The sequence below is a fragment of the Ochotona curzoniae genome, unplaced genomic scaffold, assembly GCF_017591425.1.
Source record: "Ochotona curzoniae isolate NIBS_2020 unplaced genomic scaffold, NIBS_Ocur_1.0 scaffold_4683, whole genome shotgun sequence".
Lineage (NCBI taxonomy): Eukaryota > Metazoa > Chordata > Mammalia > Lagomorpha > Ochotonidae > Ochotona > Ochotona curzoniae.
In genome coordinates this window covers 25,846,722-25,858,934 of record NW_024467121.1, presented here as the reverse complement: position 1 = coordinate 25,858,934, position 12,213 = coordinate 25,846,722, and the positions used below count along the sequence as shown (strand labels likewise).

General features: G+C 36.8%; 1 protein-coding gene across 3 annotated transcripts in view; it reads left to right on the top strand.

The window, feature by feature from the left end:
* The window catches only part of FMN2 (formin 2), a 285,407-nt gene that overhangs the window by 156,779 nt on the left and 116,415 nt on the right, over positions 1–12,213 (top strand). For all 3 annotated transcript variants that reach the window (XM_040967978.1, XM_040967977.1, XM_040967979.1), the window contains one exon: positions 3,440–3,501. In XM_040967978.1, the coding sequence (XP_040823912.1) occupies positions 3,440–3,501 (62 nt within the window). The remainder of the gene's footprint in view (positions 1–3,439; positions 3,502–12,213) is intronic.

Genomic DNA, 12,213 nt, shown 5'->3' with positions numbered 1-12,213 from the left:
AGGAAACTCAAACACAAGTAGAAAACTTTTTTAACTTTGAACTTGATAATTAGACCTATTGGAGTCAGACAGATCTTTTAACACGTTGTATTTCCCTAAAGCTGGCAAGGAGAATAAACATTAGTCTTGGCTTTGCCATTAGTCTCTACAGAAACCCAATTCAGGGACAGATATTTGTCCTCCTGTGTAAAACGCTGGTTATGACACCTGCATCCAATATTGTATATGTGGTTCTGAATTCTGGCTCTGGCTCGGGTTCCTGTCTGCTTTCCTACCAGTGCAGACCCTGGGAGGCAGTGGTGACAGCGCAGGAAGTGGAGTTCCTGTCACCCATTTTGGGATACTGGAATTGAATTCCTAATTCCTGGCTCCTGGTTTTGTCCCTGGATCCCAGCCTGACTTTGCAGGCATTTGGGAAGTGAATCAGAGATGTAATCTCTGTGATTCTCTCTGTCTCTCAAATACAGAAAAATCTCTAACAAAGTCATAGTAAAATCAAATATGAAATTGTCAATATTTCCATTATTTCCTTCTCTCCTTACCTCTTATCAAGGGATTAAGCTTCAAGTAATTTAATGTGGCATCAAATAAAAATTTGAATTTGAGCTTAACTTTAATTAGTAAGCTGTATCCTCCCTTTGGAGGAATTATTACCTTAATATAATTTTGCTCTGCAGACAATTTCTTAAAAACAGGGCTGAAATACTGAAACAGAGATTGAGAAACTTTTTTCAGGAATTTTTTCAAAAATATCTATTTATTTTTATTGCAAAGTCAAATATACAGACAGGAGTAGAGACAGAGGAAGATCTTCCATCCACTGGTTCACTCCCCAAGTGGCCACAGAGTCAGTCAGAAGCCAGGAGCCAGAAACTTCTTCCAGGTCTCCCATGTGGGTGCAAGGTCCCAAAGCTTTGGGCTCTCCTCGACTGCTTTCCCAGACCACAGGGAGCAGAATGGGAAGCGGGGCCACCAGGACTAGAACTGTGCCCATATGGGATCCTGGCGTGTGCAAGGCGAGGATTTAGCCGCTAGGTTACCATGCCAGGCCCCAGAAAAATTTTTTTTCCCTTGAATATTTTACTGCTTTAAAATGCACCTGTCTGTCTGTCTGTCTATGTATACATGTAATTCCTTTGCATTAATATAGATATATGACTGATATGTGACAAGAAACGTCCTTATACATAACTGGTTTTCTGTAGGCTTCAAGGCTGGGTAATTTGCCACTTTCACACTTAACATATCCAATGTAGATTTATTTTCAATCTCATTTTATTTTTGCTGGAGTAGCTGTTAAGTCTCTTGGTAAAGTGGCTTAATCTCTAATGTTTAAAAAATAGTGTGTATTTTGGTGAATGTATGAAAGCACTCTTATTTTCTTGAATTAATGTTTTCATTCCTTTCTTCGTTTTGCATTGTAAAAGAGGAAATAATGAAAGAACACTGAAGATCTGATAATGTGTATGTAAATTTAACCTAACTTTTCATCTCTGGGATGTTAAGATGTGCTTTTAAGGTTGAGGCAGCAATAACCTTAAAGTTCCAAAATTCTGTTTTACCTTTACTTCCTATATAGAACTTTTATCATTGTTCATTTTCCCACCAGTATGGAACCTTTCATTTCAGCCGTGTAGATGTGACTGTATTATACCTAGTCACCTTAAGCCCACTTGAAGTAATCATTATTATTTATCTCCTAAAGCCAACAAAAGGAAATTGTGTGCAACAATAGTGATGGTGTTTATTTCCACTGCGATTTTCTATGCAGGGCTGATAAATGAGATTGCTTGTATTAAATCGGACCCTTTGAGAATTTGGTTATGCACATATAACATTTCTTAAGATACTTTTTTTGCACATGACATTGCATAAGATTAAAAAATAAACTGAGCGGCTTCAGGATTCTTTGTAAGTAAAGTTTCGTGAGGCGGACCTTTATAGGAATGCTAGCATGAGCATGTCTTAAAATGATGGATATTGCCAGAGGTCAGTGGCATCCTTGATGAGTTCTTCTTCTGTATCAATGATTTTATTGTGTTTCTTTGTATTTTTTCAAGGATGAAATCTTACACTAAGTTGACTATTAGCATTTCCCTCATGGTTCTCACATCAATCTCTTACTATATCTCCAAAGGAATGTGGACAATGAATGGATTATTACCTAGCTAATGAATTTCAAAGGCTATGAAAATCTAAAGGCGAAGATTCCCTATAGGAGTTTGCCATAATTACTGAATTTTATGCATTTTGTTTCATATAATTGTAACCAAAATCCTTAGTTAAGCATTTAAAACTTTTTTTGTAGTATTTTCAAAGCTAATTCAACTGTGTTTTATTACTTGGAAACAGCTTAAAATGTATTTACCTTAAATGGGCTAAAGAGGGAAAAGATTTGTGTGAGAATCTAAAAATTGAGAAAGAGGATCATTATTAACGTGGCAGTATCGTGTTCTGCCTGGTGTGCTGTTTGTTGGTGAATCAGGGCTCTGTTTTCAGAAATGCTAACTTATAATGCTGAGGTTTCTCATTCATCCTATTCTTTTATTTCACTCTCGTCTTTCTTAATTCTGTTTTGGATTTTTCCTGAAGTCCACTGAACTTGTCTGTCGTGTGTTTTAAGCTTTGAGTAAAAGAAGACTGAATAATATAATTCTCAAAATAAATATATCCAATTTGTGATTAGTCATGTTGTCAATTTTCCCCTGGAAATCTTTAATCTCTTAAAAGCTTCACTGGGTTCTTGGCATATGATGAGGGCAATTCACCTCACTTGGAACTAATAACTACACAGTAGGGGAACTATGATTCTCACTCACCGAGACCTAGACCAACTGGTAAGGCACACCTGCTCCAATATATAATACCTCTTGCAAACCAGCAATGCGTTTAAAGAACATATTTTCAACTTTATCTGTTCTACTGCCTTGAACCCTAAACATGGATATTTAAGCATACATCTATGCTAATCTCAGTGTTTACATCAAATAATTTTTTATTATAATACTTCAAGGAATTATAACAAGAAATGCATCTATCATTTCTGTACTGTCTGCATGGTTACTGATTCAAATTATTTGTTAAAAATTTTTGGTAAATTGGTGTATATAGGAGCACTTCTGTACATGAAAACTAGGATGTTGCAGTGACATGATTGATTTTCTTGTTTTTCTGCTACTAAGCAGACTTTCCATTTCTCTCTGACCTTTGATGGGATCATCCTCACAAAATTGAAAATCCATGGAATAACCAAAAGCGCTAACACTTGACACGTGTCCCACTGAAGTTCTCAGGGAATGGTCTTCACTGTGGGTCATGGGAAGGCACTGAACTGGAGCACCTACTGAGTAATAAACTGACTGCTGTGTAATCACATTATCTCCTGCAATCTCAAGGGTGCCTGGTGGCAAGTTATATGATTTCTTTCTTTCTTCCATAGCTGTTGTTAACTTGGACAACTCTGTGGTTGACCTGGAGACCCTTCAAGCTCTCTATGAGAATGTGAGTAATAAAAGGAATTTTATGTGTGAATATATTTTACATACATAATCAGTGTCCAAATACACATGCAGATTTGTTTTGCTGTCCTTGGAGGAAAATTGATCTGGACAAGATGACTATCTGGAAATAGGAATTTGTTATCATTCCTATGAGCATGTTAGACAAATGGGCGGTCTCATGATTTTATTTATTGTGATTGAAATTCTGACTGTGATATCGCTGACGGTTGCCTCTTTGAAATAATAGTCAATCCTTTTGTGAGAGAGGAAGCTGATTTGAAGTTATCATTGTTCTGTGTGCCTCACACATGCATTTATTGTTTCTTTATATTAACAAAACTAAATATATTCAAGGTGTATAGCGTGCAGATTTGATATACATCGTGTAGTTAATTCATTTACTGCCACCCACACTGTACATAGGAGCTTGTTTATTTTTTGACTAAAATCTGTATCTTTTGACCGGTTGTCTGGTTTTCTCTGAGCAAGCGAGCACTGTTCTATATACTTATTTTGAGTTTTTAAAAATCCCTTATTTATCCTTCTATATATGGCTTATTTTACTCACAATATCTCCCAAGTTTATCCATTTGGTTGCAGTTGGCAGATGTTTTTTTTCTTTTAGTAACTGTATAATATTTGTTAGTCCATCTATTATGACTTCTTTGCCATTCATTCATCATCAGATGTTTAGATTGTTTCTGTATCATGGCTATTGTGAATAATTCCACAGTGAAAATATGCATGTGTGTGTGCGTGCGTGCCTGTATACAGATGCAGCTTAGACACAGATTCCATGTAGTCATTCTAATTTTTTTTTCAGTTTTAGAGTCTCCACAGTTGTCCATGGTAGTTGTAACAATATACATTTCCAGTGACAATATTCTTGGGTTCACTTTTCCTACAAACCAACTCTTATCTCCTGTTTTCTTACTAATAGCCATGCTGGTAAATGTGAGTTTATATCTCAGTGTGGTTTTGATTTGTGCCTCTAGTGAGCTAAGGGCAGATATTATTATCACCCCTTTTTTGTGGGCATTTTAAAAAGGTTTATTTTATTCACTTGAAAGATAGTGACAGAGAGAGGTGACAGAGAGAGGGAGAGACAGAGCAAGAGAGAATGAGGTCTTTCATTTTCTGGTTCTCTCCCTAAATGGGTCAAACAGCTGGGGCTAAACCATGCTGAAACTAGGAGCTAGAAGGTTCTTCAGGGTCACCCAGGGCCTTCTCTCCTCCAGCAGATGCCTTACAAGCACATGAAAGCTAGATTAATATAGGCCATAGTTTCATTTCCACGTGATATAAACTTCCTTTCCGTATCTGATCCTTTCTTTCCAACCAACCTCATACAAGTTCATATCAGCAGTTGTAGTCCCAACTACAAGAAATTAACATAATCAGTATCATTAAAGGTAAACCTTATTTTCCTTCATATCAAGTAAGTTTAGTAACTCAGTCAGGTGATAATAGATGTATTATATCTCTGTAATAACTATGAAATGAGTCAGCGTTTTGAAATGGGACCTCAGGACAATAGAGTATGCAGATGAGTTCTGACTCAAGTATTTTTGCATGTGTACTCAGAGACTCCTGATAGTTTTATGAAATTTGAACCATCTGATTCATATTCATTATGCTTTCTTATTTGTCACTACCACATTCTCTGTATTTAATAAAAGCTATGACTGCCTTTGTACATTCTCCTTATGTGCTAAGCAGAGAGCTCTTCTCATTTTGTTTTAGTTTTTGTTTTTCCTGCTCATCCTTTTTAAGGCATGCTGGGAGAGCCTTCAAACTGAAAATGTATGAGCAATAAAAAGCAGTAAGTTAACTTGCCTCTTTTTATTGATTGCTTTTTATTGCAGACTATTTATAGATTGCTAACTAAACATTAAGCAGTGTGCTAAAATTAGCACTAGTGGTAGTAGACGCTGCCCTTATAGTTTAAATGATTAAATGTAGTAGCAGAAGTTAAATATAGTGCTTCGTGTTTATATACATTTTTCCCATTTATAGGATTTTCACTTTGATTTTTCAGGTCTAGTTCCTTTATTATTAAGCATTATTTATTAAGCATTATTTGCTTAACCCAAAGAAATATCTTCAATTTATGTAGTTATCTTGTCCAAAGTGAGGTTTCAATTATTTTTTAGAATGTGCTTATTTCCTCTATTTTTAAAGCAGATTTTCATTGGGTATAGTCTAAACTGACAACTTTTACTCTCTTCATAGTGAAGCCTTCCCACTTGTTCTGGTTTCCATTGCTATTAATGCCAAATCTACCATCATTGTTCTGTGTATAAAATGCGTTAGCGTCCAAACTGCACTGCTTTGTCTTTTCAATATGAATTTAATCAGTTTAATTATATATCTAAACATGGTTTTCTTTGTATTTCTTACGATTGAATTTAAGTAATTTCCTCATTCTTCGTGGTTGTATTTTTCACTATTTTGCATGTTTTTCAACTTTTGCTTTCTTTCTTTCCTTCCTTCCTTCTTCCTTCCTTCCTTCTTCTTTTTTAAAAAATATTTTTGAATAACAAAGCTAGAGAGAAGAAGAAACAGAGCTTCCATCCACTGGGTTCACTGCCAGCTGGCTGCAATGGCCAGGGCTGGGTCAGGCTGAAGCCAGAAATCAGGAGCTTTTTTCCAGGTCTCCCTTATGGGTGCATGTACCCAAAGATTTGGGCCATTTCCTGCTGCTTTCCCAAGCATGTTAGGGAGCTGATCAAAAATGAACCAGCTGGTAGTCTTTGGTTGCTAATGCTCTGTAAGTTTTTTAGAATTTTATTTTCCTTTATCTTATGCAGCATACCTCTAAGAACTGCTTTAAGCTCTTGTTTTGCAATTGAAACATCCAGGACACCTCAGCTGGCTGTACTTTCTGTTCAGGCTCAGTCAAGTTAGTTTTGGGTCTTCAGCCCATTGGATAATTTTGAATTATATCTCTGACATAGTATACTGTTGTTCATTCTAAGTGTGCTTAATCATTTCTTTCTAACATAGAACTTAACATTTCAAAGAGTTTAGCACTCTCTCTGCTAACGTGATCTGAGGTTTACTGAATTTCTTTTTTCGTTTTTGAAAACATGCATTCCCCACTCTTGTGTTTTCCAAACCAGATTCAATAAAACACTCTCTTTTGTAATCTGTTGGACATGTACTACATAATCAGTTAAGTCGAGCAAACTATTATCTTAAAAATAAATGCTTGTAAAGCCATCGTATATATGCGTAATTATATGGCAGCTTTCAAGTGGAGAGCATTTTTAGCTGAAACCTTACTTCAATTTTATTGTTACTCTAATAGGAATGATAGTATTAACATACTTTGGAAATTACTATTTTGTAAAAATGAAATAATTACTCAAAAACATATAATGATAAGGAATATGTCTGTTTACATAGCTACAATTGGAGACAGTTATTACTTTTTTTAAGATTCTTCTTATTTGAAAGGCTAAGTTATGGAGAAAAGGCTGGTTCACTCTCAAATGGCTGCCATAGCCAAAGCTGATCTGATCTGAATTCTGGAGCCAGAAGCTTCTTCTGAATCTTCCACATGGGTGCAGGGGCCCAAGGACTGAGCCATCCTCCACTGCTTTCTCAGGTCGTTAGCAGCTGCTGGATCAGAAGTGAGGCTTCCAGGTCTAGAACTGGTGCCCAAATGGGATACTGGAATTGCAAGTAGAGGATTAGCTTATTATGTCACTATGCTGGACTGAGAATTACTCTCTTAATTATTATTACCAGATAATTGAGTGGGTATTCTGTTTATATGTTTCCTCAACTTGTACATCTTTTTCTTTAAAAATTACAGTGCAAAAATTTATCTTAGAATATAGATCAGTTCCAATTTGATATGAGGCCAATATGATTGTTTTAAACTGCTTACATACAGAGTTTTCTAAATTCTAAATACTTATAGTTCAAAGGATATTTGATAGAGAAAAACATTTGTTAAAGGAAAGCAGGTATTGTCTAGGGTGGTAGAAAACATTGCTATTTAAATGATGACATATGAACTAAGACATAGGAGAGAGAGAAGCCATGTGGAAATCCACTAGACAATATCTTGCCTGATGTATGTACAAGATATTGCAGGAGCAGCAGGCTGGCCCCAGTGACTGAAATATTGCAAGTTAGTGGATAAAAAGACATACTTGGGAGATTAGCTTCTCTGTCAGCCTTCCTATTTGCAGTAAAAGGAGAAGCAAGTACAAAGTTTTGAATATGGAAGACAGAATAATATGCAGAGTAAAGTGTCAGAGACCTTTAGGACTTGTGATGAGGAACCTGTGCAAGATAATTACATTTTTTAAAATCTTCAAAGAAACAAGCCGTAGAATTTGGTTGAGTATGGACAGTGGGTGGAAAGGAGGCATCAGAAGTGATTCCATGATTTCCAATCTAGGCATTATAAAGAAATGTAGTTGTAATTACCTACTATGTGGAAGTAATTGGGTAAAGGATGGGGATATAAGGGTTCACTTGGGTCACGTTCACTCTGCCCATTTATTCAAATAGATGTGCAGAAATAGGAGTCTGGTCATCTTGAAGCAGGAAATGGTGCATAGGCTCTGAGGGTTAGATGAGCTCTCTGTGTGGATTCATTCAGAGGCCAGAGCTATAAGCAGATGAGATCTTATCAGTGATTATCCCATCAGAGGAAGGGCCAAGGAGGCAAAGATCCCTCATGGCACATTGGGCTGAGGAAATGTAGCTGACTGAGAAGTCCAATAGAGGTATCCCCACTCTAAGGGGAAGGGCATTGATTTCTTGGCGAATATGCGGTTTCAGCTTACTCCTTTACCCTGGGCCATAATTATTCAAAATTTCTAGGCATGCAAGAAATAATTCTAGGGAGCCAGATGACCAATAGTTTATTGGCAGGTATGAGGAGGGAGTCAAAACACCATCATGAAGCCTAGAATCTGTAGTGTCCATGTTTGGAAGACTAATGAAGCAAATCATGTATTTGCTTACTTAGGACTAGGGAATTGAAATCTGTGGGCACAGATGAGCTATGATTGGTGCAGGTACACAATGCATTGTGCCTGTGTTCAAAATCAAGTGGTCACTGGGCCTCTTCCAGGATTGCAGTTTTGCCAATGGTCTGTGTCCTTGAGGTGTGTTACTTAGATAGGCTGGGGCAGAACACCTCCAGCCCCACTCCTCCCACCACTGGCCAGCTATGCAGCAGCAGCAGAGGCAAACAATGACACTATTAGGAGGGAAAGTCTTTTCCTAGTGCAGAATCCCTCTAACACCTTGTCATGGCAGAGCTTAGCACCTTATCCTCTGGTACAGGAGGACAAGCAAGGAGTGCCTCTGTAAGGTAAACGAAAGAGAAACCAGATACAAAGGCACAGAGAGTGTAATGGAAATTGCATGTAATCGGTGACTTCCAATTACATGGGTCTTGCTCATATGAAAGTGTCTCCAGAAAGGGAAAGTGATGTGTGCTTGCCGAGACCTGGGTTCATGCCTCTGTGGAAGTCTTCCATGATTTATTGTGGTGGAACTCTAATAATTGCGGGTCTGAAATCATGTTTAGAAAGAAACTTTTCTTTAATCGTTTAATGACACTTGAATGACCTTTTGCATTTTAACTAAAAAAGAATAATGTTTACAGTCAAGTTTAAATAAAATCTATGAGGAATAATATTATTTAGCATTTTACTACTTATCCTTGAGGACAAAAGCTATTGCTAACCTGAGTTTTTTCCTGTGAATACATGCTTTATTTTCGCCAGATGCTGAAATGGCATTGGACTGTTTTAGAGTAATTCTATTTGATCTCTGAAACAGATGGAAGTATTTGTTATCCAAATCTTTTTTAGAATGTAGTCTTTTTTTTTTCCCCCTCTCTCTCCTGATTGCATATGTTTGGCAATGAGCTTTCCCTTCTAGATGTGAATGAATTTTGGGCAGTCTCCAAATCTAAACACACCCTAATTTCAAAAACCACAATCCTGAGGGGCCCAATTCCTGTTTACTGAGAAATTAAAACCTAGTGAAACCACATAGTTACTAAATACAGAGCGCACTAGCAAGGTTTTGAAAACAAAAATCTTTATAGTTTATTTAGACTTATTGACTACCATTAATTTCAGAGAGGGAAGTCTTTTCATAAGTAGTATAGAGTATTTACTGCTGGATAAGTGTACACACACACACACACACACACACTGATTTTTAAAGTATACTCCTTATATGGTATGGTAAGTTTGTATTATGAGTGGGAAGGGATAGACTGTGGGGAAGGAATGGGAAAGGAATTGAAGTAATGTTTTTAGTGAGTTAAGTGTTAACATCAGGTCAATATGCATCCATATTCATCTGAAAATGTATTAAGTTTTTATTTAGTACTGAAAGAAAAATTCTAGATAGGAAAACGAAACCGATCCCTGGTAGTGAGTCTACTGAAAGTTTGACTGAATAAACAAAATAAAAAGATAGGAAAGAGAAAAATTATCCATAGCCCTTTGTAATTAAACAGCTATAATCCAATTAGAAGTAAGGGGAAAAAAAGCAAGCAGGATAGAAAGAATTAGGGGTCTAAATTTACACTTCTCAGGATTGGATTTCACAGTCATGCTTTAGAGTTTTAGTAGTCTTTACTTAGAGCAGTAGTTGACATACCATAAACTTAATCTGAAAGAAGGAAATACTGCATGTCACATGATATGCCATCCTCAAAAGTACATACCATATTGCATTAATGAAAATGAATTGGATTAACCATCTGTGTTCTCCTAACTTCCTAGAGGAATTTAATTGATTCATGTTTTAAGCAACATTTAATCATCAGTTTCTTCAAACAAAAATGAGAGGAGTACTGACTTTCTTCACAGAGCTGTTCTAAAGCTATACTCTCGTATTTCATTGTTTTATTGAGTTGTTTTGTGGAATCCATGCAAGTGTGCTGATTCCCAACTCGAAATGTGCTTAAGGTGAATTTCCGAATTAAAACGCAAGGACTTTAGATCTTGAATCACTTACAGATTTACTCTGTGTACTTAATAAAAACCAGAAATTGTATTTCTTTCTTGTTAATTTAAGATGTGAAATCTTAAAAATCATAAAATTATTTATTGATTTCTTTATAGCAGTGCTTTTTTAGACCAATCAATTATATTGCATACATTTCTGGAATATGAAAGTTAGAATGATTAACACTGCTAGGGTAGAAATATCTTGATATATAAAACATGACAGTGTTTATATATGTTTCCTGTTAATACAAGGTTTTAGTTTGAACAGTTGACTTCTAAAAGATTGACTTGTGGTGAGCATTTAAATGTTCACTGTTGGCTTATTGAGTTTATGGCTTTTTCCTATCAGTGGGTAGGTGTTCTGAACCCTTCTGTTTCATAGTTGATTTTTAGTTTTGGACCGTCTGGATATCTTCAACCTCTCTCTGCCCTCCAGCAACTTGGTCCTTGTCAATTCTCAAAACCTCAGACTGCCCACACCAGAAAAGCATTGTTAAAAACTTTTATCTCAGAAAGCAGATTCGTGCTGGCAATGGTCTGCTGAACCCTCAATCCTCTTTCCTTGTTTAGGAATTCTTTATTATTTCAGATATTCTTATAGGATCACTTCCATCTCATATTTAGAATACTAATCAGTCTAGAAATGTCACACATTCTTACTTGATTAGTTTTGCTATCCTTTTTAAAGATTTATTTGTTTACCTGACAGGCAGGGTTTTACACACACACACACACACAGAATGAGAGTGAGAAAGAGCAAACAAGAGAGAGTGAGAGAGACAGAGAGAAACTTTCCATCTGCTAATCAACTCCCCAAAGGTCCCAACAACCATAGCTGTATCACTCTGAAGCTAGGAGGCAGGAACTTCATTTGGGTCTGGCAAGTGGTTCCAGGAGCCCAAACACTTGGGTCTTCCTCTGCTGCTTTCACAGGTGTATTAGCAGGCAGCTGGATCAGAAGTGGAACAGCTAAGATTCATACCAGTGCCCACATGGGTTGCCAAATCAGCCAAGCACAGCACCAGCCCCTCTGTCTCTCTAACCTTATGAAAGTTTATGTCCTTTATTCCATGGTCTATAGTGAACACTATAACATATGTTTATCTCTCTTTCTCTATGCATGTGTATATAGCCAGTGGATGGGAGAGCTCTCTGTCTCTCCTCTATAGATTTGTGAATCAAAGATTTATTTTTCTTGGAAAGTCAGATCTACAGAGAGGAGAGACAGAGATATCTTCTATCGACTGGTTCACTTCAGAAGTAGCTGCAATGGCTTGATCTGAGCCAATCTGAAGCCAGGAGCCCGGAGCTTCTTCCAGGTCACCCATGTGGATGCAGGGTCCCAAGGCTTTGGGCTGTCCTCTACTGCTCTCCCAGGGCACAAGCATGGAGCTGAATGGGAAGTAGAGCAGCCAGGACATGGACCAACACCTGTATGGGATTCTGGTACATGCAAGCAAGGATTTAACTACTACGCTATTGCACCAGATCCAATAAATCTTAAAAAAATAAAGAGTATTGTTTTAATATTGTATCTGAAAGCAACAGATCTAAAAGCATATTTTCTAATCTTTAGCTAAAGGTAGATGCAATAGTTCAGTTGATTTTATTGATATCTCACATGTACTTTTCTCCAGCATTTACCAATTTGCACGTCAAAATTATGTCAATTGAGAATACTTAAGGAGAGATTATTTTAAAAATTCCATGGAAGT